The sequence below is a fragment of the Schistocerca cancellata genome, chromosome 2, assembly GCF_023864275.1.
Source record: "Schistocerca cancellata isolate TAMUIC-IGC-003103 chromosome 2, iqSchCanc2.1, whole genome shotgun sequence".
In the NCBI taxonomy this organism is placed as follows: Eukaryota; Metazoa; Arthropoda; class Insecta; order Orthoptera; family Acrididae; genus Schistocerca; species Schistocerca cancellata.
In genome coordinates, this window is record NC_064627.1 from 723,018,631 (window position 1) to 723,045,202 (window position 26,572).

Here is a 26,572-nt window from a genome sequence, read left to right on the forward strand (position 1 = left end):
CTCAGACGCAGAGCTCGAAGGGTACGGTGGGGTGGGTGCCACTGCAAGTTCTTTGGCCTTAGAGGTCTTTCTCTTGGACTTCTCTCGCTGAAACTTGGGTTTCACCGGATGGGAGGGCTTCACCGATTCAGTCTCCGGGACGGAGGAGGATCGCGAAGCCCTACGAACAGCCGCTGGTGGGAACTTATGCCACTGCCGGGCGTCATCCTTCCCGCTGGTGGAAACCTGGGAAGGGAGGGACCCAAGGGACCCCTTTCGAGTGAGAGTAGCTGAAGAAGTTGGACGCTTCTCCGGCTGAGAAGCGGCGACGGACGTCCCCGATGGGTGTGTGGGTGTTGCTCCCGAGGTAGGTGGCGCAGGAGCAAGAGGGTGGGTAGAGCCCCCCCCACGGGCAAGGGGGCATGTGGAGTTGTACAGCTCGTCGATCCGGCTGGAATTCTCAGAACTGAAGGGGCTAGCACGGTTGTTGTAGCAGCACTGTAGGAAGATGTCATTCTCACAGGATGTAGTCGGTCATATTTTCTCTTCGCCTCACTACAGGTCCGTCGGTCCAGGGTCTTATATTCCATGACTTTTCGCTCTTTCTGTAAGATCTTGCAGTCTGGCGAGCAAGGTGAATGATGCTCTCCACAGTTGACACAGATGGGAGGCGGGGCACATGGAGTATTGGGATGTGAATGGCGTCCGCAATCTCGACATGTGAGGCTGGAAATACAGCGGGAAGACATATGGCCAAACTTCCAGCATTTGAAGCACCGCACTGGGGGAGGGATATAGGGCTTGACATCACACTGATAGACCGTCACCTTGACATTCTCCGGTAACGTATCACCCTCGAAGGCCAAGATGAAGGCACTGGTAGCAACCTGATTATCCCTCGGACCCCGATGAACGCGCTGGCTGAAATGCACACCTCAACGCCCTAAGTTCGTGCGCAACTCGTCATCAAACTGCAAAAGTAGGTCTACATCTACATCAACATCCATACTCTGCAAGCCACCTGATGGTGTGTGGCGGAGTCCCTCAGGAAAATAATACCCTGGACCACATTTAAACTCATATGTGGTGTGATGGTAACATTAACATCCCCCAACTTGTCACAGGCAAGTAACCTTCGTGACTGGGCAGAGGATGCCGTTTTTATCAAAACTGACCCAGAGGGCATTTTGGACAAACCCTCCCCCTCCCCAAACTTGTCCTCTAAATGCTCTATGAAGAACTGAGGCTTGGTGGACGTGAAAGACTACCCAACAGCTCTCGTACAAACCAGGAACCAGGGCGAATAATTGTCACTGCCATCCTGAGACTTACACTCCTCCCACGGTGTGGCCAGGGAGGGAAACATTTTCGGATCGTACTTCTGAGCATTAAATTGAGCCCGAGAACGCTCAGAGACTGCTGGCGGCTGGCCACCAGCGAGAGATGATGTACCACGCTTCATTGCGGGTAATCCGCCCTGATGCCACCCACTCCGATCAAGGGCCCTCCCCACAGGCGCCACCCAGCCTCAACAAGGGCCACCTGGCAGGATGGCCATTGCCGGGAGTCCCGATGCCCCAGGGAGATAGGCATCTACTCCTTGGCATTCGTGGGGAGTTAACGGCGCAGGCATCAGCAGAGCAATCCCTGTGTTGTCAGGTGGCTACAACCAACAGGGTACATGGCGGCCCCACCACAATGGACTGGCTACCATGCTGTATCTTAGGTGCAAAAATGTCCAAGGTCGTTGACTCAACAAAAAGCAACACTGCACAGTGCATAGTGGTAATCGCACCCAGGAAGGTATCCTCGCCCAAGAGATGGAAAACGAGCAGTACAGCATTGCGACGATGAGAAAGCCGGCTAAAGGTCTCAGTGCACGACGGATACAGTGCACCATGTAAGGCACCCTTCCCCAGTTGGCTCGCTCTTCAGAAGAATTTAGAAAGATGGAGGTCAAACCCGAGAGGGGACCATCACATAAGACCGAAATTTTTGAGACTCCTTTTAGTCGCCTCTTACGACAGGCAGGAATACCACGGGTCTAGTCTAACCCCCGAACCCGCAGGGTTCATGCATGCACGCTCTGGAACTATTGATACCGAATACTGCTGCTGCCTTGGGTGACGTATTTGTGTATGTACTCGACCGATTTGACGAAACTGCAATAGACCATGTTGATAGGTGATTCAAATTGTTTTGATAACAAAAGACAAATGTAGCACACTCCATCTGATATCGATTTCAATGTTGACATTTCTCATTCTCACTGTAGCTGTGTGACCTTCATCACCTGGTTTACGGCATCTGTATTGAGGCTAGCGTAGTCACCAGTGTGAGTTCCACAAAATATTACCTGGGATAATTTTTTGTGAGTTTGTTGTCTGCCATGCAGGTTCCTAGCACCACATTCTATGCACCATACTTTTGGCAACAGTATAAAACAGCAGTCTATCTTCTTTTGGATCTGGTATTTCTGTGGAAATGATATCATCACTCTGAACTGAGTGTAATTTAGTTTTGAGCCATATGAGAATGTGTGCATGAGGAATGCCTCTCTCTTACTATTCAATGAAATCCACTTCACCTTGTCCTCCTCAACTGAACATGCCATCTTCCATTTTGTTGACTTCTACATCCCGACAGAGAATTTCTTCGCCCAGTGTGCTGAAGATCTCACCAGGGCCTTCACAGACATGCATTAACCCCCCCCCCCCCCATTCCAAACCTAATCCGCAATGGAACAACTTAGCCATAACCTTCGCCAGGGATTTGACTATAATCATGTTCAGAAAAGAGGAACATCCCAAGATCATTCTCAACCATCCTAAAGTGATATTTTGTCACACACTCAAACTACATACTGGTCCATCACTATGCCACTTTCACTCCCAAACCTTGCCACAGGGGATATATTCCTGTGGAAGATCCTGAAGCGAGACCTGCCCAATCAATACACTTTGCTCTTTATACTCCACTCCTGTCAAACTCTCACCCTGTCCCATCATAGACAGAGCTACCTGTGAAAGCAGCCATGTAATACACCAGTGCTGCTGCAATCACTACATAACTATGTTGGTATCCCAACCAGTTGTCCACCACAATCAATGGCAACTGCCCCAGTGTAAAGCAGTCTCACAGTAGCAAACATGCTTGAGTTTAATGGGTGCTTCACAACTCGGGCTATATGGATCCTTCCCTCCACCACACGCTTTTCTGAAGCATGGGAGTTGTTATTGCAAAACAACATTCACTATCCTAACCCTACTGGCTTCAATCTCCACTAATCCAGTACCTCACACACTGCATGAACAGTTTCTTCTTCCTTTGTCCTGTCACCCTACCCCAAACCATTCCTCCACATCACCTTCATCATGTGCCACACCTCACTGCCTGCAATATCCATGTACCACTCTTCTAGCTCATCACCTGCCACCCCTCCCTCCCGCACACCTAGCCAGCAAAGCTGCTGCCTTTCTCTGAGCTAAATAACCATCCCCAATCCCTCTTCCTGTCTGCCATCTCTCTCTCTACCTCCACCCACCCCACCCTAGTCCACCCATTGAAACGCAATCTCAGGACATTGTCTACAGCAGGCACATTTTGTGTGTGTGTGTGTGTGTGTGTGTGTGTGTGTGTGTGTGTGTGTGGGGGGGGGGGGGGGGGGGGGGGGGGCACACCCGCACCCACATGTGCATTTGCACTCTAGTTCAACAAATAACTTATAATGAAAGTTTGTGCATGTGCTCGGACTCAACGCCTCTCTTTCGATGAGAAGTCTCCTCCACTCCTAAATTATTTACATTCTGATAGAACTTTCCTTACTGGTTTATATTTATGTTCATCAGTCTGCAATTTATACATACCATTCTGCCATAAATCAGAATTGGCTTCAAACATTTATCACAACAGTGAATCATGGGGTTGAGAACCTTTTCACCCATAAGGCTAACACGATGGTCCCATCGAAGTCGTAACATAGGTTCCGGAGGACCTCGGTTGATAGTTGTGAATGTTGGTGCCTCAAGCTGTGAAATGTCAGCCTCAAGATCGACTGAAAACAGAAAATTTTATTTTCATTATTTTTGGAGACTGATACTATATGAGTAAATTTAGTTTAGACACAATAGTTCAGAAAATTATCTTGGCATATAAAACTTAAATTGCAGTAAACTCATTTACATAAATGCCGCATACAAACAAAATATGAACTTCACAGATCTTGTGTAATGATGCAAACAATGTAGCATTGAAATTCAATAGTTTATTCAATACCATGTTATTTTGTATAAACAAAAAGTAAGTGTGTAGACTTATGGTGTACGGGGAGATGCACAAAAAATAAATCAGTTCTAGAATAGAACAAACTTTAGTTTTTCTATAACGAAACATAAGATCAGTTGGGGAAGGATAAGAATGAAGACAACCGTGTTTTTTTTTTTTTCTTTTCTTTTTTTTTCTTTTTTTTCAGAAGAACCATTAGATATTTGCACTCTTCGATTTAAGGTAACCACGGGAAAATCTTAGTTGGAATACAAATAAGGGAAGGACTCCAGGTAACTAAAACTCTGTCTGAACAGGCTATGAAGGCCCAACAGTACCGACAGGCCGCCGTGTCATCCTCGGCCCACAGGCATCACTGGATGTGGATGTAGAGGGGCATATGGTCAGCCCATCACTCTCCCGGCCATATACCAGTTTCTGAGACCGGGGCCTCAACTTCTCAATCAAGTAACTCCTCAGTTTGCTTCACAAGGGCTGAGTGCACCCCGCTTGCCAACAGCAACACACACACACACACACACACACACACACACACACACACACACACTTGACTGCACGTCCCACATGCTGGACTGAATGGTCACCCAACCAAGTGCTAGCCCTGCCTAACAGCACTTAACTTCGGTGATCTGACAGGAACCGGTGTTAGCACTGCGGCAAGGCCGCTGGCATGCCAGGTAACTAATCAACATATAGTTGAGGTGGCATTTGGCTGATAGGCACATAAACAGGACTGAAAATATTGTCGAGACATGGTGCAGGTGAGCTTGTCTTCGTAAAAGTAAGTATAATTGCAAGTGCCAACCAGTGATGTGAAAGACTGAGCTGGATGGATGGGTGAGGCAGAGGACTGAGGAACAAAGAACCAAGGATGAAGAGAAAAGTGTGAGTATAGATTACTGGGTTGAAGTGTGAAGCACGGGGACAGGTGTGGAAATGCGTATGGGACAATGGCCTAGAGGACTGCTGGGTGAAAGGATGAGTTGTGGGGGCAATTGCCACCATTTTAATTCCGAGAAGCTGTTATTAGAGGAGGGGATAGTTAGGGAAAGAGCCAGATGGCATGGTTTGTAAAGCAGTCATGAAATTGAGGACAGATGGTTGTTTGTCATGCGTCCACCTAAAAGGCCGTGCAAATGTTGCAGCAGAACTGGTATCCCATAACCACTTTCACAAGTGGCCTTGTCTCTGATATGGTAATACATGCCTGCAACAGGACTGGAATAGGACATGGTGATCAAACCTTTTATAGAAATATGATCCATGTGACAATGGGTTAGGAGACCAAGATGGACCAAGACATTTACTAGTTTGGGTGGATGGTGGAATAACCTTGGGAGAAGTGAGGAAGACTGTAGGTATGATGTGCTTCATCTTTACTTTACTTTCTAATACATAGTTGCATCTAGTGTCTGTGATGTATTATGAACTGTTTCATCACTCATTCTACCAGAAACAGAATGAACACCGGATAGTAAATAAAACATAACATTCACCAATTACAACAACAATACTGCTGCACATAGTTCATAGAACAAAATAAATTATGAAGACCACATATTATCACACAACATTTATTCTTAACACTCAATTGTGGTAAGTTCACTAAACAAATTCATTCTATTCATATCCTATCATTAGAGTGTAGGACAATTCAACAATGAAAGCCATGGTTACTGAGGGCTACTTTGTGATTTTTCAGGTATCACTTGAAGAGGAACAAAATTTATTTTCCACTGGGAAAAGCTACCTTTTTGTGTTCTGAACAACCAATATTAGATATGAGGTTTCAGAAACAATGCAAGTCTGTCTGCTTCAGTCCTAACAGGAACATTGCAGAAGATCTATACAAACCTAGAAATCGAAGTATCAATAACCCTAAGAATATTTTGTGCATCTATAGGTTGAAGAGAGGAATGTGAATAGGAATTAACCAGTAGATTTGGATCAACTTCATTCCTCAGTGATATCACCAGTGTAAGAGGAAGAATACTGACAAAGGTTATGTTGTAATTATTGAAGTGTATAAGCTACATTAGGGTCTTGCACAACTGACTGAATAACATATCAGGATGATCGCTGGGAAGGTTTCCGAGAAACATGACAATGGATGTCACACCTGTACTGTTGTGAAAAGTAATATTTAATACCATTCAAATCTCTCTGACATCATGTGGCTTACTTGTGTGTCTGACATGGTAATATGTTCTTTCTACCTGACTGCTTCATGAGGGTTGTCTTTTGGGTTTTAGAGGGAGATGAATTTAGGTTTAATTCATTTACCTTGAAATACTCCTTCCATCTCTTGCCGCAAATTTGTAGATTGTTGGTGATTTCTGTTCTATGTTTCACAACCTGTACCTAACATTTTGTCTCTTAGTAGTAGACACATCAAAGACTACAAAAACCCAAAGCAATATCAAGTTTAAACAAGGTCAGCAAACTGAAAATTGTATACATATTCACGAAACAGTTGGTTCGTGACATCACCAAACTGCTGCCCAAGATTGAAAAGTCATTCCAGTGTCTGTTAATGAGCTGGTAGCATAGAACAATTGGCACTTTTTGCTTTATGTAGCATTTAAATCCACAACTTGTCTAGTTTCAATTCTCTTCCTTTTTTGTTGAAATTGTTTTTGTGCTTTTGAATTTCTGTGGCCTATTCATACATTAGATGTTGCTAAAACCACAGTATCAGAGAAGCAATTTTGTTGGTTCCCACTTCCTAGTGGATGATCTCCTACTGCTGATTAATTCATATTTCTCAGACTGCACTCACTTTTGCAATCCTTAAGTTAGGTGTAAATGCTTCTTTTTGTAGTTTCTATGTGCAACTGACCACATGTGCAAGGAATTTTATATACTCCTGCTGTGACAAGTGGTGGGCATAGGGCCTCTGCAGTGTTTAATTATTTGTACACCTTTCTCATTAGTTTAATCACTGTGTCAATATTGTGTCCTCTTAGTACTTTGCTACTGTTATCTGTAACTGTTTTTAGGAATGAGAGGAAAATTTTCCCTTTACTCAACTCTTTTTCACTAGAAGCTCCAGATCTTTTAGGGAGGAGTGCCCTATTTACTTCCATCAGACTAGCTGTTTCTTCTAAAAACAGTTCATAAATGATCAAGCTCATTCTCTAAATACTGTGGTTTACAGTTCTTGGAGGACTCTCACAATGGTGCGACTCCACGATCTTATGCAGCAATTTTATGATGTCTTGAAATGAGTGTTGTGTGGATACCTTCAAATAGTTTAGCTTTGTGTGAGCTTGTTTTGGTTTGATACTGCTTTCGAGTTTTTGCAGCTTCTGATCATGTCTCTAGCACCAAGAAACAAAATGTTACACAGAAAAATATGCCTCAGACCATAGTCTACAGCCCATAAAACAAATATCACCAACGGTGCAAATACTGGCCACTTAAAGCCTGCATTGAACAAGTAGCACCCACATTCAGCTTACTGGAGTGGAAACAAACACCAACAAAAATTACCAGGATATGTACCATTCCATCCTTTCTTATAATAAAAACTGGAAACATGTTTTTGCTTGGTAATACAAAAATTCCAAGTGTGAATAGCTTTTACAGTTGCCATCATGGCATGTGTGATGAGAAGGCAATATCGAAACTACACTTTTTTCCTTTTACGAAAGTACATAGCTTCAGCCCAACTCATTCCAATCCAACATGTTCTGAAATTTGCATAGTTTCCTTAAAGTACTTTCTACACCGAATGTTCTAGAACTCACTCTTTAAACTCCTCGTAAGTTTCCATTGGCCTGCTAAATATTACACCTTCACCAAACTGGAAACACTTTACCAGACACACTCTGGCTCCCCACAATTAAATGTATCCTTGACTGTTCCAGCTTCAGGTCAGTACACTGTTCTTCCATAGCATTGGTCAAAAATGTTTATCTTCAAAAGTGTGCAAGCTACTTTTTGCAAGCTAGGCAAATGGTTGACATTGAGGTTATCAGACAAACAGCATTTGTTCCACAGGAGAATGGTTGGGACAGTAATCACCTGTGAATTTGTTGGAAGACAATGTGGCAATATAAATCTCCATAGATGAAAAGGAATTTGAAACTTATGTCTCCAAAATATGAATTCAATGACTTAGCCACTCCAGCACTTTGATTTAAAATTTATGAGGTTCACATGTAACTATGGACAGTTATATTTTCCACTTCGATGTTGTATACAAGTAACTTACTTTTTGGAGGCTGCAAGTTTTCTTCATTTCCTTCTGTCACTTCTTCTGGTGCCTGAAGAGGAGTTTCTTCCTCATCACTTTCAATTACCTGAATAAAAGGAGTATAATAATTAATTGCTTTTACAATACATTACTGTCTTCTTCTTCTTTGCCATCTGTTCTTTGCTACAAGAAAATATTAAAATTTTCCATGCTACAATATTTTTATCAACGAATGTCTTGGTAAACACAATGTCTTTGTCTCTGTAGGACATCTTGAGAAGGTGGAGGGGTCATTATAGTTACCTTTCACTGTAGACAGGTGCTTACTGCTGACTGAAATTGAGGTAATCTGTGGTTGGGCAGGACATGTTTTTGAAATTCAAGTATAGCTGGCTGTTGTTGTACACAATTGTGACTGCTCGATTGTAGGGGACTGGTGCACCTTCTCTTTTATACTGGAAGCCAGAAAATGTGCTTAACTCTTTTCCCAGTAACATTAAAACTGTTGTGCTTGGCAATCTTTATTGTCTCTCTGAGCAGCTTATCTACCAGCCTGTTGATGTCAGCACTTGGATCTTATCAAATTGAATCCTGTGGTTTCCTCACTGCAAAATGTGTTCCAACAGCGCTGATCTAATAGTTTCTCCTTTGCTTTTTCACTATTATCTTTATATTATCCATGTATAACGGTCCACAATTGCTCAATATTCTGTATATTTCTGTACCTTCCTGCATTTGTCAAGCATCTCAGTCTGACAAATATTCCTGCACCTTCATCACGGGTTTATGCACTACAATAACATGCCACTGTTTCCAAGACCTTTTCTATACTGTCAATGACAACTCTAATGACAGGTACTAGATTTCTTGGACAGATGTATGGTACTGAGACCCTCCATGATGTTTACAATAACCTTTCTATTTGTAAGGACGATCATCCACTCTCTAACAAAGTTTTGATATATTCCATTTCTTCTCCAATTAACTCCATGACTATGTTCTTAAATAGAATGACCAGTATTATGAACAAATGGAGAGAATCATGACTGGGAGCTGTTTAACTCTTTTGTGGTACAATCTGAAGCACAGGCACTAGGCATGGCCATTAAAAAGTCAAACATCTGTTTCCACTATGTGGATGATGTGATTGCACTGTGGAGTCATAAAAGAACTTTTTCATGAACAAAAGAATAAAGTTAACATAAAAATTCAATTTACCATGGAGGAGGTGGTAAATAGAAGCAAACTTTTTGATGGACATGCTAGTTTTCTACTACTACGCCCGCGATCTCCTTTGCCATCTGGCACCTTTCAGGATGCTGTAGAGAGGGACCTGGGGTCCGCACACCACTCTCCTGGCCATTGTCAACTTTTCAGACCCTGGAGCTGCTACTTCTCATTCAATTAACTCCTCAATTAGCATCATGAGGCTGAGTGCACACTGTTCTAGTCTTTCCACCAAGGAAAAATCCACGGCAGTCATACACAATTGAGACTGCTTCATTGTAGAGGACTGGTCCAACTTCTCTTTAGTATCGGAAGCCAGATAATGTGCTTAAATCTTTTCCCAGTAGCCTGGATCCTCTGCACGAGAATTAATGTGCAAACTGCTCCACTCCAGGGATGGGCAGTACTAATAAAATGGTGGAAAAATCAGTAGGGGACTACAAAGGCACCTGTCAAATGTGATAAATCGTTAGAACAACTATAGAGAATTAGGGTTTGCAAAGGATTCAATTACAGGGAAGATTACAGTTTCATTTCTCATCTAGGTTGGAGTCATAAAAAACTCAGGTTGGGGACGGACTGAGAAGGGAATTGGTATGTCCTTTTCGAAAGTACTATTGTGGCAATTGCTTTATGCCATAAATGAGTTAGGGAAACCACGGACTATCTAAATATGGATGACCAGACAGATATTTAAATTGCTGACATGCCTGTCTGTGCACCATTCATTTGACAGCAATTCAGTATCCTGGAAAGTCTGAATCACTAAAAGTTCTGTTTGAGAAACCTTAAACCTTGTATAGAATAAAATACACAACTGAATTGCAAATCATGGCAACAACAACAATGTGATCCCCCCCCCTCCCCCCTGTCTAAATGACTACTTGTAACATCTTTAGAATTGTGGTACATGCAAATGTAAAATATGTGCTGAGACTGGTATTTGCTTTGTCCTTGTTGAGGACACCATTCAATTGGGCACCAGATGTGATCTTGGATATGACAGACAGTAACAAAATGAAAAACCAAGGAGTATAATGCATACGATGTTCCTCAACATTACAACTCTAGGTATCCCACTAAGAGATCTGAGACTATTTTTAGCACAGTGGCACTGTATATTCCTCTTGCTCTTGCCTCCCCCCCCCCCCCCTCCCCAATAACACACAGAAAATTTTGAGAAGGTTCTTGAATGAATATTATTTTTATGAGAGAGAAATTTCTTTTACGTCTTCGTTCAATCACTTAAAGTTGACTGAATGGCATTAAAATTTGTGACACAGCTGCTGTTTGTGAAGCCCAATGCTTGTAATTGAATTTTATTGCTTTGCATCCAGGCTCTAAAGAAACTCTGTTGGTGACCATTCTTCAAAGGAAGATGATGGCAGGGAATGGCTTAACAATGGTCTAAATATCGTAAGACAAAATCTGTAGCTATGCAGTGGAATATTTTCTGTTCTTTCCCTCACATCAGCAATATGGAAATGGAGAGCAAATTATGAAACCATGAGAAACCTGCTGGCCCATACTTATCTTCAAGACAAGCCTTGTCCTCACAACAGGTGGTTCCTTCTCATCTTTGGCTCTGAATAACATGCCCTTACTTCTTAATCTTCTCCAATCCATCCCTTTTTCCTTCCCAAGAAAGGACCTATGAGTATTGAAAGTTAAAACAGTGTACATACTTATAATTTTGTGTGTGTGTGTGTTGGCAGTACTGACATTTTTCTGTTAGGAATAACCTTATACAGTCACATTAGCATCTGTAAACTTTTCTTCCGGTGTGGAATCTCTCTCTTCCTTTTACTTGATGAAACAGTTAATTACATTCAAATGGAGGATCTTTTGGGAAATTCTACTCATGAAATCTTCTCAGGTTATCATCTGGGTACCATGTGGCCCTGAAGCAACGTGCTGACAATTTTTCCACTCATCATATTGAGGGGAAGTGCCAAATTTCTACAGGAAGTGATCTTGTGTAAATTCTTGGGTACCCTACTACTTTCCCAAAGTCCTGGTGTTGCTTCTATCACGTCATCAGAAACTCCTCCCCCTCAAAGTAGCCTTCAATGAACTCTTTCCACCTATTTGCTCTTTCCTCTTCATTTAACAGTGGAATTCCCATCGTACTCTTAATGTTACCAAGCTTGCTTTTAATTTCACTGTGAGTTGTTTTGACTTTTATGTATGCTGAGTCACAGAGTCATTCACTCCGACAATCATTTCTTTTTCGATATCTTCAAATTTTTCATGCAGCAATTTCACCTTAGCTTCCCTGCATTTCCTTGTAATTTTGTTCCTAAGTGAGTTGTATTTCTGTATTCCGGAATTTTCATGAACATTGTTGTACTTCGTTCTTTTGTTGATGAGCTAAAGTAATTCTTTTGCTATCCATAGTTTCTTCATATTTTTCTCCTTTGTACCTATGTTTCTTTTCACCTTCTGTGATTGCCCTCTTCTGAGATTGCCATTCCTCTTTAACTGACAAGAGCTTTTCCTTATCACAATATCTATAGCCTACGAGAACTTCAAGCATATCTCTTCGTTCTTCCGTATCCCACTTCATTGATTTTTCCTGAGTATGCTCTAAAACTTGAGTCTACTCTTTATCACTGCTACATTGTGATCTGTGTCTATATCTGCTCCTGGGTACGCCTTAGAATTCAGTACCTGATTTTGGAATCTCTGTCTGACCTTGACATAATCTAACTGAAATTTTCCTGTATCTCCCGGCCTTTTCCAAGTGTACCTTCCCCTCTTTTGTTTCTTGAACAGAGTATTCGCTACTACTAGCTGAAATTTATTACAGAACTCAATTAGTCTTTCTCCTCGTTCATTCCTAGTATGAAGTACTTGGTGCATACATCACTGTTGAGCATGTGTGTTCTTACTGACTTTGCACTATTGCAGGATCCCACGCAGAATATTGTACGAAAGCAAGATGCTGATTGAAACGATTATTGTTTACTGTTATTACTATTGCCTCATTAATGATCAAGTTCCAAAAGTGACAGCAGAACAGAGCATCTTGGTCTGCTCGAAGATTAATGTATGTCCCTTCGATGATACTAGTCTGCAACTGCAGACTTGCCTGGTGGTCTAAGTAGACACATCATATGAGTTCCGCACAACACTCTGTTATATAGTATTGTGAAGACCAATGCACTAGCATTCACACATCCATCCAATACTGTAAATGCTAGGTGCCTGTAGCCCTAACTGACATCTGAAGAAACCAAATTGTACATGCCTTGATAGGCACGTGTCAGAGGACACAAACTGTTTTGACATGCACTCACTGCTTCTGATGTCTTATGTGGTTGTAAATTCAGTGGACTAAAAATAGATTTGTTTTGAGATCTGACTTATTTCCAGAAATGGAATGACTTTATATGGAGCACTACAAAGAGACGGTTCTGGAAACTGCACAGTTGAAACAATGATATTTCTACTAACTTGTGGAAGAAACTGCATCATGAAAAAACCTCATGGAATTCCAGTAACCCCTCAAGAGCATACACAGCAACATCAAGTTTACCACGAGTGCAGAAGAAAATTCCTGCTATTCCTAAATCCTGTGATGAAAAATAATCTGAATGGCATTCCATTTATAGGGGGAGCTGGGAAGAGGAGGGGGTGAATGGGTGGGAGCAATTACATTGCACTGGCATGCAGCTCAACTGGGATGAGGGGTTTTGTCAGGTGGAGAGGGCGAGGGGGAGAAGGATAAAGAGCAGGAAAGAGGGTTGAGGGAGGGTGAAGGAATGGGCAACAGGCACACAGGATATGAATGTTGCCCTAGAGAATTTGTTATGGCTGCACACAGGGGAAGTTGTGTGCAGTGCACAATGACGCGGAGGAGTGTGCTGGGAGGGTAAGATAAAAAGAGGATGGGGAGACTGTGGAACAAAGAGTATGAGTGCCAGATGAGTCAAGTTAGGGTCTAAACTACAAGGAAGGGAACTATTCTTACAACTCAGCCTTTGATTCCACAGTCCTCCTGGCCTCAATCTCTCTGCAAGCCCCTGTCCCTCACCAACATCACCCCAGCCACCACTTCACTCATTCTAGACTCAAACTTTCCACTCCACAATCTCTCTCTTCCTCTGTTCTCTCCCCACTTCCAGTACATTTCTCCATGTCATTGTGCACCACATACATGTCACCTTGCCTGCATGTGGAAAGCTGAACAGTGCTACAGAACTATTCATTGAACTTGCTGCTTCTTCACCTCTGCCATAAGCAACTGTTCCCTCCAATCACCTCAACCCCCCTCCCCCCTCCCCTCCCACGCCAACATTTCTTCCCTCCTCACAACGGCTGTGATGCGGTGCTAATGTTGGCTAGGGAAATGTAGCTGTGCAGGTATTATGTACTACTTAGCTCTGTAGAATCACATCATCCAAAAGCTTAGTAACTGTTTTTAATCTTGTGACTATCGACTACTCAAATTTGTTTACATTTGTTGTTGAATTTATGCATGTTTCACTCTAATTAACTGGTGAGAAGAACAGAAGACCTGGCTAGAGTGTGGCACAATTGTGTATACATCCAAGAAGTAGGGATGGATGGTAGTAATACGGTACACTCCAGTATTCTTAAAAGAGTAGCCCTGTCAGACACTACACTTCTGTACATGCCACTGAACGAAAGAGTCCATAAAGAATAAGGACAGAAACAGGACATACAGAAGGTCTCAACTTTGCTGTTCATGCCACTTCACTGACAGCATCGGTAAAACTATCTTACCCAGTGATGTTGCTAGTTCCCTGAACTGCATCTACAGATTTGTTGTCTGCTGTTTCGGTTACAAGAGATAATACTGCCTTTTTGTTCAGTTCAGTGCCAAATAAATTTTATTATATTTTCAATTGTCTCATTCACTGAAGTATTTCTCTTCCAGTAGTAATCACAAACTTTTTTTTTTGATGTGACATATTGCTTTTTTACAGTGTTCTAATGTTAGTGAAACCTAATGTCACAACAACTAAATCAGAGTAACCTTGTGCACTAGTGGCTAATGTTTATGGTTCTGAGCATGGCAGGTTTAATTCTCAGAGACCATGTCAAACTTCTCTTTGGTCGAAAGGTCTGGTATGAAGTCTGTTCAACCTTGTGAGGGCAAAAGAGAAGCTACTTGAATATAAATCAGTAGAACTGACAAGTAAATAATTGAAATGGTATTACATCTAAAGGCTTTCACCAGGTCTGGTGACACAATGTTTGTTTACTAGCAGCTAAAGCATCAGTAATCATTTCTTTCAGCTTCCAGAGTAAGGTGTTTGATGATTACAACAACAGTTCGTATTATTTTCAAGATTCCAGACCAGTTCTATAGCATTTAGTTCTAGACAGTATGGAGGGACCCATTTTCTCTCAAAATTTTTTCAATGGAATTAACAGAAGTAGCGTCACTATATATTTTTGTGAAAAGGAAAACAACCGTCTTCTGTATGACAGTCCAAAGGCCAATTTGCATGTTTGGCCAACAATGAAATGTCAAATGGCACTTTTTGTAAATACTTCAGGAGAAAATGAGACCACATACTGAGCAGCAGAAGCACTGAGTTGCCGACAGGCACACATTCTAGAAAAAGGAAATGAATCCTTTGTCAAGCTAGTGTGTCCCCCCTCCATACACAAACCTCTGCGCCCATACATTGTTCATATCCTTTCAAACAACTACATCTCCTTTGATGGAAGGGTATATCAACAAATATGCGGTACAGCCAAGTGCGTTCACATTGTGCCCTTCTATGCTAACCTTTCTAGGGGCTGTCTAGATGAAACCACCATAGCCTCATAAAACCCCAAGCCCTTTTCTGGTTCGAGTTCATTGATGATATCTTTACGATCTGGACTCAGTGCCCAAACACCAAATCCTCATTCCTCCACAACCTAAAGATTTTCTCTCTCTTCTGCTTCACCTGGTCCTCCTCAACAACCCAATATGCGACCTGCCTGGATATTTACCTCAACCTCCTCCGAGGGCTCCATCCACATCTCTGTCCATATTAAACAAACTAACCACCAACAGTACCTGCATTTTGACAGGTGTTATCCATTCCACACCAAAGAGCCACTCCCATACTACCTGGCCAGCTATGGACAGCGTACCTGCAGTGACGAGAACTCCCTTGCCCAATTTGCTGAAGGTCTCACCAGAGCCTTCACAGACAGGCACTACCTACCGCAATCTAGTCCACAAACAGATTTCCTCAAACACATCTAATCCTCCCACCACACCCAAGAATCAACACAACGGAGCATCCCTCTTGTCATCTAATATCACCCTGGACTGGAACAATTGAAGCATATCCTTCACTGGGAATTTGATTTTCTATCATCATGCCCATAAATGACGGATGTCTTACCCAAGATCATTTCCATGCCATTTAAAGTGTTATTCCATCACTTAGCCAACTTATACACACTGGTCTATCCTTTTGTTACTCCCACACCCAATCCCAACCCCCTTGCCACAGCAGTCTTATTTCTGTAGAAGACCCAGGTGCAAGACCTGCCCAATCCACCCATCCAGCACTTGCTACTCCAGTCGTCACAGGCTTATCCTATACCACCAGAGGTAGGGCAACCCGTGCAAACAGCAACGTCATAACCAACTCTGCTTCAATCACTGCACAGCTTTTTGTGTCAGTATGACAACCAACCAGCAGTCCACCAGAATGAACAGCCATTGCCAAAGTGTAGCCAAGAACAAAGCTGAGCAGCTAGTGGAATAACATGCAGCTCAACACAACACACTGGAGTTTGGTGAATGCTTCATAACCAGATCCATCTGGATCCTTCCCTCCACCACCAGTTTTTCTGTATTACACATACAGGAGTTATCCTTGCAATACACCATTCGCTCTCTTAACCATCCCGGTCTCAATCTCTGTAAACCCACTGTTCCCACACTATCTACTGTATTTACTCAAATCTAAGCCGCACTTTTATTTCCGGCTTTTGTAATCCAAAAAACTGCCCACGGCTTAGAATCGAGTGCAAAGTACGCGGAAGTTCTGAAAAATGTTGGTAGGTGCTGCCACAACTAACTTCTGCCATCTAATACATGTAGCGCTACACAGGCATGCTTTGCAGGCACCAAGATAAATACTGGCACCAAAACCTCTGTGTCAGTAAATAAATTAAAAGAAAAGGTAGAAGAATATAAACATTATGCCATGTATTCTTTCGTGTTTGCTGCTATCTCATTTAAATCCTGTCTGCTAAATGAACTACGAAACTAGAGTGAGACAACAGCAAACGCGGAAGAATATACATATCATGTCATGTTTATATTCGCATTATTCTTATGCTGAATAGTGATACAGTCAGAAATGAAGCACGGAAACTGACTAGATTTTTAAACCTAAGATGAATCTAATTTCTGTGCAGAATGTAATGTACTAAACAGGCATCTGCAAAGATTTTCAAACGGATAAAAATTTTCACTAAACTCTCGTTCAGAACATCATCTATCATATGCAGTCTATTATTTGATTCTTGTTCATCATTATCAAAGAAAGCAGCAGTGTAAGTAACAACAATTTTTTTTAATTAATTAATTTTTTTTTTAAATGTAAGCCGCAGTAGTGTGCACAAAAGCAAGCCATGCCGCGATCGGCGACAGGTCGTAAACACTCATTATCAGAATGCGACAAACAATGCATGACACACTACAATAATGCATTTTCAGCTTAGAGTGATGTACACACCTATAACAAAGAGAACAGCACTTATCAGATCAAAGCAAAATAAGCAATTGATTCAAATCAGACGAAGCAAGTGAAAAAGGAAGGATACCTGTATAAATATGGATGGGGCGCCTGACACATAGCAATGGCTACTTGGTAAAGCTTAACTCTTAAGCTTACGACTCGAACCAAACTACTCTAGCTCTATCTTCATCCATTCGACCCCAATTGTGCTCATGTTACAATGGACCAACTTTGTTTCGATTTGGAAGTGCGGTCTAAAACTTTTCTCTCTCCTTGAATTTTGAGTTCAAATTTCAGGTGCGGCTTAGATTGATAAAAAATTTTTTTCCTCGATTTCGAGTCTCATTTTTCAGGTGCAGCTTAGATTCGAGTAAATACGGTACTCTTCACTGTCCTATCACCCTCTCCCAATCCACATCTCCATGTCACCATTGTTCATCGTGTGCCACATCCCACTGGCTACATTACCCGTGTATCACATGACTAGCACATGCACTTGCCACTTCTCCCTCCTGCATTCCTAGCCAGCAAACCTGCTTGCTGCCTCTCTCCAAGCTGCTAGCTGCGCACGCCCAAACCCCCTTACTGTCTCCTTCCTCCCTCTCTCCTACCTATAACAACCAATGCAACAACACCACAACACACACCCCAACCCAGTCCACCTGCTGAAATAGAATCTCAGCATTGTGGGTCCAGCTCGCATAATGTAGGAGCATACAACATGCATGTTTGTTTGTACATACAGCTTGACAAAGGATTTATTCCACTAACAACTGGATACTTAAATTTTGGCACTGTATTTTTCATAAAAATCTAACGTCATATGCAATTATGTGCTCTTGTTCCAACAAGGCGACTTATTTATTCTGATACCTTTTAAAACTATGGAACAGTTAGTCTCTGAGTTTCTTTGCTAGCCTGCAAGTCCACTTCCATGCAAAACAACACTGGGAAGTTTTTTCAAAGATTTTAATGCCTTATATTCTTAATAATATTCCAGAAATTGCTCCTAATAATATATTTATTTGTAGCATCAGAGAAACATTTAGGGTGTGTTATTTGCTTCTTCCGCTTTCAGGCAGATACCCGACTCCTGTTCCACTTGATGATGTCCCCCTCTCTCCGGTAATTTACACACTGCCGACTTACGTACCTATTGCTTCTCATCATCTGATTGAACATTTTATCATCATGTCTGTTGGCACTACAGCATCTTACTTCTTGAAATCATCAGTAAAACTACTGGCATTAACAACAAGCTGTTACAATTGTAATCTTTTTCTGCATTTGTGCTACAAGGAAACAACAAACACTACTTTAAAATGGAATGTGGCTACAGTTAGCCACATGACAAAGTTCGCTCCCACTATTGCTGGGCATACAGTGCATTTTTGCTGAGTAATAGCATAATTTGTGTAAATATGTTCTTTATGTTACCAAGTTTAAGATGGTGTACTTTGCTTGTTGTCTCGCGGTAACATTCTCACTTCCCGAGCACGGGGTCCTTGTTTCGATTCCTGGCAAGATTAGGGATTTTCACCTGTCCCAAGATGACTGGGCATTGTGTCGTCTTCATCATCATCATCATCACTCACCCCCATTACGGTTGGAGGAAGGCAACAGCAAACCACCTCCATTAGGACCTTGCCTAGTACGGCAGTGCGGGACTCCTGCATCGTTCCCCTACGCTCTTTCAAGAAGCATGGGACTTCATTTTTTTCCCCACTTTGTAATACATTGTAAAGGGTCAATATGTAGCTTTACACATATACCAATCAAATACAGTCACTCAACCAGCAAATTGGTTTTTACAACATGCCTGTGCACAAAAATTGGGCAAATAACCTGTGAATAACTGAATTATTTAATTATCCAATAGAGCCCAGACTACGGGGTAAATCGCTAAACAGAATAATTACGTCAAACTTCAGTTTGAAATAAAATCCTTTTTACTTAGTATTTTGTACGGGTGATATCTACAATGTGTGTCTGTCAGCTTCTAATCTCTTCTATTCAAATTATTTCTGCCAGTGCGAATATCATAAGACCACTATTTCATATGTTAATACAATATCAAAGTTCTAACCTATACACACATTTACTCACCTTTATTGCCTTCTTCCCACGTCCTCTGCCCCTTCCCCTTCCCCTCCCCCTACCACGTCCTCGAGCTCTTCCGCGCATTCTTTTGGTTCTACAATCATCAGTTTCCATTACTCATCCTCCAACCACTGAAAAAAATTGCAATTAGTCAGTCTTACATATAAACATATAAATAAAAATGTAATACATGACATACGTCATACATCAGTATAATTTGCCATGCACAATATTCTTCCAGTTGAAAACAAATAGAAAACGATGTTGACAGGCATCAAATGAAACAAAACTGCCTGCATTTCATTATACAATAAAGAAAGATACGGTATGTGGTAGTCCTAATTAACTTTGGAATTTGGAGTGATCCAAGATGTGTAAGATGCAATATAAAGAATGGAAAATCCATGGTGGAAAATGAAAATATTACGAAAGGGATAGATTGCTACTCATAATATAGTTAATATGTTGTTAGAGGCTAGCACAACAAAGAGACTGCTGAACAAGTAAGCTTTTAGATAAATGGCCTTCTTCTGAACCTGGCAACACACACACACACACACACACACACACACACACACACACACACACACACTCTCTCTCTCTCACTCACGCAAACACAACTCATACACACATGGCCAATGTCACTGGCAGCAGAGACCAGACTGAAAGTGACAGTGCATAATGAGAGAAACAAGGGGATAGTAAATTGCTTTTTGTGAGAGCATACAGAGACAAGTTGGGGGCAGGGCAGGCCAGCTAGGTGCAGTCAGAAGCTTAAATAGAGGGGGGAGAGGGGGGGGGGGGCAGGGTGGGAGAGTGGAAAAGGAAAGAAGTAAAAATTCTGTGGCTGCGCTTGTGGAATTGTGGAATAGTAGGCTGTGCAGTGCTGGAGTGGGAACCAGGAAGGGGACAGGTGGCTGAAGGAACAGTAACTAGCGAAGGTGAGGCCAGCAGGGTTAGTAGAATGTAGGATATATTGCACGGAGAGTTCCGACCTGCGCAACTCAGAAAATCTGGTATTTGTAGGAAGGATCCAGATGGTACAAGCTTTAAAGCAGACACTGAAATGAAGAATGTTGTCTTGGCAGTGTGCTCAGCAACTGTGTGGTCCAGCTGTCTTTTGGTCAGTTTGTCAGTGGCAATTCATGTGGATAGCCAGCTTGCTGGTTGTCACACCCACATGGGCATAACGACCAACAAGCTCTCTGCCCGCATGAATGGCCAAAGGCCACTAGAAAACTGTGACCAAGAAACAATTGGACCACCAAGTTACTGAACATGCTGCCCAACACAATGTTCTTCATTTCAATGACTGCTTCACAGCCTGTGCCTTCCTACCAATACCAGCTTTTCTGAACTGTGCAAGTGTGAACTCACCCTGCAATACAGCCTATGTTCCCATAACCCTCCTGGCCTCAACCTTCGTTAGTTACTGTTTCTTCACCCACATATCCCCTTCCCTGTTCCCAATCCAGCACTATCCAGTCTTCTATTCTACCAATGCACTCACAGTCTTTTTCACTTCTCTCCTTTTGCACTACCCCCACCCCCTGCCCTCTGTCTAACCTCCTGACTGCTCCTAGCTGCCCCACCCTCTCTCCATCTCATTCCTGTATACTCCCACAAGCAGCGTTTACCATCCCACACCCACACCCACACCCACACCCACACACTCCTATCCCCCCTCCCCACCACAGTCTCAGCCTTACCCCCACCACCTAGATTATTTCTCCCATCATGTGCTGTCACTCGCAGTCTGGCCTCAACAGTCAGACACAGTGATCATGTAAATGAGACTGGCGTCTGCGTGAATGTGTGTGTGTGTGTGTGTGAGTGTGTGTGTGTGTGTGTGTGTGTGTGTGTATTGTCTAATTCAGAAGAAAGTGTCTTTATCAAAAGCTTACTTGTTTAGCAGTCTTTTTGTTACACCTGTCCACGAATCAACATCTCCACTATACGGTGAGCAGCAACCTGTCCTTTTCATAAAATAGGCAACATAAAAGTAGATGTGAAACTAGAAAGACACTGACTCATCAGAAGGGCGATATCTACTCGATTAAATTAAGCAACAATTTTAGCTTAACAGAAAGTGGAGATCATACAGACATACATTAAAGAGGCAATTATTTGACACAGTATTTAAATGCAAACAACAAACTATGTTGCAGGTATGAAGACAGAAAATGAAAAGAAAATCTCAAGTGGAGCAAGGCAGCTATTAAAGATGGGGGGGTGGGGGGGGGGGGCAATTTTAAGTAAAGAATAGTAGGAATATGAAAGAAAATACTGTGTAAGAGGGAAAAAAGGCTATATTATTGGCTGACTTATACTCCAGAGATAATTTCTTAGAAGAACCACATGATGTATAGTACACAATGTGATTGCTGCATAATACTTAACTATGGCACAATTTTAGTGTAGTAATGTGTAATCAAACCTTGAAACTGTTTTAGTTTTTACAATAGTTGGCTACAATAGTCAAATCTAAAGGACAGCAGTCAGTCGCAGAATCCATAATTTATAGCAGATCTAGATTTCAACTATAACAGTCATCATTGGTGCACTGACTACGTAAAAAATTGAAACCTAGATATGCAGTATAATATGGATTCTGCGACTCACTGCTGTCCTTTACATTTGAATACTCAAATGTCACTGTGCACAACCAGTATCCACTGATTTCCAATATAGCCTAGGAATTGCCTAACAAGCTTCAATATATGCAGCATCTGATCAAAACTATCTGGACATCACTATGAGTCATTCCATAAGCGATCATGGGCCTCCCGCTTCTTGAGCTTCAAGTTTCCTGAAACTTATTGTGGGTGTAGACCTATCCTAGAAATGAAACTGTGAAAAATTTTAAATCATGAGCTTAAGTATATAAGAAACAGTGGCCTTCTATTTGGATGGCTTTTCGACGAATGTGCATGAAAATGTACAAAACCCAATGTTTGAAACACTTATTACAGGACAAAAGCAAGTAGGAAATTCTTATTTTCTGATCTTGCTTAACTTTTGCTGGTGAGTCAGAAAAATACAATGTGACAGAATGTGAAGCATTTTGTGAACCAGCACAATGTATGAAAGGGGTTCAAAAAACATGCAGAGAAAAATGCACAGATTTTTTTACCCTCTTTGGGGTACGATATTTGAAGAAGAAAAAATACAGAGGAACTACAACTTGGTACAATTGTTGACAAAGCCTGGGACATGATTCTATCAGCATATCTTCCTGCTTAATCAATTATTTTTGATTATACTCAGTCACAAACATGGCACTGAATTTAAAATTACAGTAAATAAGGCAAGTCCAAAAATAAAGTAAATATTGCAAAAGGATCATTTCAGAAATTTTTCATCCAGCACCACTGGAAAGAGAACAATTTTCTGCATTGGAAACATCCTGTTGGATCTTAGAGTAAGTTCGGCAAAGGTATCAAATATCAGGTTGAACTTCAACAAAAGTCATATGTAATATGTTAAGATTGCAACATGGTACAGGTTGCTAAACCCATAACTTCAAGACAAGAAACAATGACAACTGATACCTTAATGCTGATGTTTCAACTAGCCATGACAACCAAGAAAATTTTATTCAACCAGTTCAAAACCATTAGTTGAGTTAGTTTCCTTACCTATCCTGGTAGTGACTGTGTATGGTTGCAAAGGCAAGAGGGGTATGATGATGTTGTCAAACATGGCTTATTTTGTTACATGTAGATGGCTGTTTGCTGGTTTCTTTATCAAGGTTCCAAAGCCTCATGGGTTTCTTGTCCTGGTTCCCAAGCCAATATGTGGGTCTCTTCACACTGGTGCTCAAGGCGGTACTATTTCAAATTATTGCTTCAAGGAATAAAATTTTTCTTCAATACTATTCAATATGGCTTCCGGAAAATTGTACTGATGTCCTGTTCTAGTTCCTGAAGGGGCTGCAATATTCATGATGATATGTTGTTCAGGAAGCCAACATTGATCTAATCTTTCAGGCCAATAGACCATACATGGCGGACCAAAAGGGTGCATGGACTGACCAGGGAATCATGTTCTTCAATATCAACTTCACATACATTACCAATCCACCAGAAATTGTCATAGATGCAGGCGATATACTGGCCAGGAATAAGGCTTAATCACTCGAAGCATGACTAACTTGAATGTGGTACAAATCCACTGGCAAAAAATGTTCCAGCTAAAGCATGGCCATTTGCAAATTCTAGTTCTCGTAGCTTTTTTTCATCTTCTATTTCTTGGTTTGTAACAAAAATGAACTCAATTCCTTGTACTTGTTGGTCACAAAATTTGAATAAACCTTTGGGGTTAAAATTTGATCGTCTGCAGTTTATTGCAGGCTATTGATGCTAAGCATTTAGCTGCTTCACTACACAGAGATTTAATGTGACTTGTGAAAAAAAAGAAAAGAATCATTCAGCTTTTTGCAGTAGCACAGGCTGATAAAATTTTTGTAATTCTTGTACTGAGCAGTGGAACCATCACTGAAATAGTGAATATGTACTACTACTTCCCTCATACTTTTCAAATTGCTGATTAATTTTGTCAGAAATGTGTGCACGGTAATGGTGTCAATCACTGATAATGCATACGCCAATATGTTGCTTTACTTCTTCAGCTTTTTGTCACAGTGATATACCTGAACAGCATCTTGGATGATGAAAGAATAATTTTCCACAAAATGCATTAGAATAGCTAGTTCACGGGGCTTCAAATTTGAATAAACAACTCTTCAAATTTACAAGGAATAGGTATTTCTGTTTTTATTCCATTAGGATTTCTGAGACAAAATACTCCTTTCCTGTACAATATATACAGGTATCATATATGAAGTTTGCAATATCAGATTAAACCATTGTCCAGCGACTTCATAGGAGGACATGTTTAGATGAAAATTGTATAGGTCTTCATAGTTAGTTGTAAATCAGCAGCAATTTGCCAATCACCACTGTTGCTTGACCCAGTACTGTGCATTTAACAAGCTGTACCATCTTGTGACACTAACATATTGCATGTGATTTTTGATGAAGTTCAACCTTACTTTTCATCCCTTGCTGAATCGACTCTAAGATACAACAAGGTGTTTCTAGTGGAGAAAAGTGTGTTCTTTCCATTGTGCTAGAGATAAGATCTCCTGAAGTGACCCTTTCACAATATTTGCATCTGAACCCAGTGCAAAATGATGGGTTGGTTGGGCAGAAAGTGTCGCCACTTCTTTTGCAAAGACCGTCAATGCACAGTATTACTGTTCGTTTTTGGAGCGTCACCTGCGAAAGAAGTGGCGACACCACCTGCGCAACCCACGAATCATTTTGCACGACAATGTGTGGGTGCATACAGCGCAAGGCTGTGGATGCTCTGTTTGGTCGATGGGACTGGAAAGAACTGTACCATCCACCACAATCCCCGGAATTAAATCCTTGTGACTCTGATTTGATTCCGAAGATGAAGGAACCACTTCGTTGCATTCGCTTCAGAACTGTTACAGAGATGCGACAGGCAGTAGACCGCTCCATTTGCACCATAAACAGAACAGGCTCTGCTAACGGTATACTATGCCTTCCACATCGCTGGAAACGGGTTCTACACAAGCCCTCCTTTTTTTTTTTTTTTTTTTGTGCACAGCTACAGTGGTTATTAGCGCCCAGACTAAATAATGAACGCACTGCAAGGCACAATGTGAAAACAGCAACTAAAAAGGACAACAGGCAAGGGATTAAAAGAAAACAGCATAATCAAATGTCCTTAGACAGGTTTGTCAAGTGGCTAAAACGAAGAACGCGAGCAGCTGCTCCGGGGTCATCCGCTAAACTTTCATCCAGAGTACATGGCAGGCCAAGATCAATGCGCAGTGTATTAAAATTTGGACAGGACATTAAAATGTCGCGTACCATCAGCAATTGTCCACATGGGCAGATGGCGGTGGCTGAACTGGCAGTGTCCAATCCGTAACCGGGCCAAAACAACCTCCTCCCGCCGAGAAGGGTGTGAAGAGGTTGTCCAAGCCATGGGGAGAGATTTCAGTAAGTGTAGACGAATCGGCATGCCACAGCGATAAAATGCGCTGACAAATGACCCTGCTAAAATCAGATGAAGGCACACAACAAGAAGCTGTCCGAGGCTGGAGGACCGCAGCCTTGGCCGCAGCATCTGCAGCTTCGTTCCCAGGGATACCGACATGGCCAGGAACCCACATAAAGGTAAGCAGAGAACCGTAGTCCGCCAGCTGCTGAAGAGAGCGTTGGATCCGGTGCACGAAAGGGTGAACCAGATACGGATCACTGAGGCTCTGGATGGTGCTCAGGGAATCTGAGCAGATGACATAAGTAGAATGTCGGTGGCGGAAGATGTAAAGAACAGCCTGATAGAGGGCAAATAGCTCAGCTGTGAAGACCGAACAATGGCCATGGAGCCAGTATTTGAAACTGTGGGCCCCGACAATAAAAGAACACCTGACACCGTCATTGGTCTTAGAGCCATCTGTATAAATGAAGATCGTATTAATGAACTTCGAAAGAAGTTCGACAAACCGCGAGCGGTATACCGAAGCTGGGGTAACCTCCTCTGGGAGCGAGCTGAGGTCAAGGTGAACACGAACCTGAGCCTGGAGCCAAGGTGGCGTTTGGCTCTCGCCCACTCTAAAGGTTGCAGGGAGTGGAAAATCAAGTTGCTAAAGGAGGCAACGAAAGCAAACTCCAGGGGGTAGCAGGGCAGATACATACAACCCGTATTGACGGTTGAGAGAGTCATCAAAAAAGGAACGATAAGACGGGTGGTCGGGCATTGATAATAGCCGACAGGCATACCAACAAAGCAGTATATTGCGCCGGTAGGTTAGTGGTAATTCACCGGCTTCAGCAAGAAGACTCTCAACGGGACTAGTATAGAATGCTCCGATCGCAAGACGTAACCCCCGATGTTGTATAGAGTTGAGGTGGCGTAAGATGGACGGCTGTGCACAGGAGTATACAAAGCTCCCATAAATCAGCTTTGAGCGGATGATCGACCGATATAGGCGAAGTAGGATGGTTCGATCTGCTCCCCACGA

The 26,572-nt window shown here is 42.1% G+C and overlaps 1 protein-coding gene across 4 annotated transcripts in view; it reads right to left on the bottom strand.

Annotated features, from left to right (window-relative positions):
• LOC126162518 (E3 ubiquitin-protein ligase Hakai) overlaps positions 1-26,572 on the bottom strand; it is a 64,392-nt gene that overhangs the window by 17,007 nt on the left and 20,813 nt on the right. For all 4 annotated transcript variants that reach the window (XM_049919088.1, XM_049919089.1, XM_049919087.1 and 1 more), the window contains exons 2-4: positions 19,519-19,643; positions 8,480-8,567; positions 3,846-4,033 (exon numbers count right to left, since the gene is read on the bottom strand). In XM_049919088.1, the coding sequence (XP_049775045.1) occupies positions 3,846-4,033; positions 8,480-8,567; positions 19,519-19,626 (384 nt within the window). In that variant the 5' untranslated portion in view covers positions 19,627-19,643. The remainder of the gene's footprint in view (positions 1-3,845; positions 4,034-8,479; positions 8,568-19,518; positions 19,644-26,572) is intronic.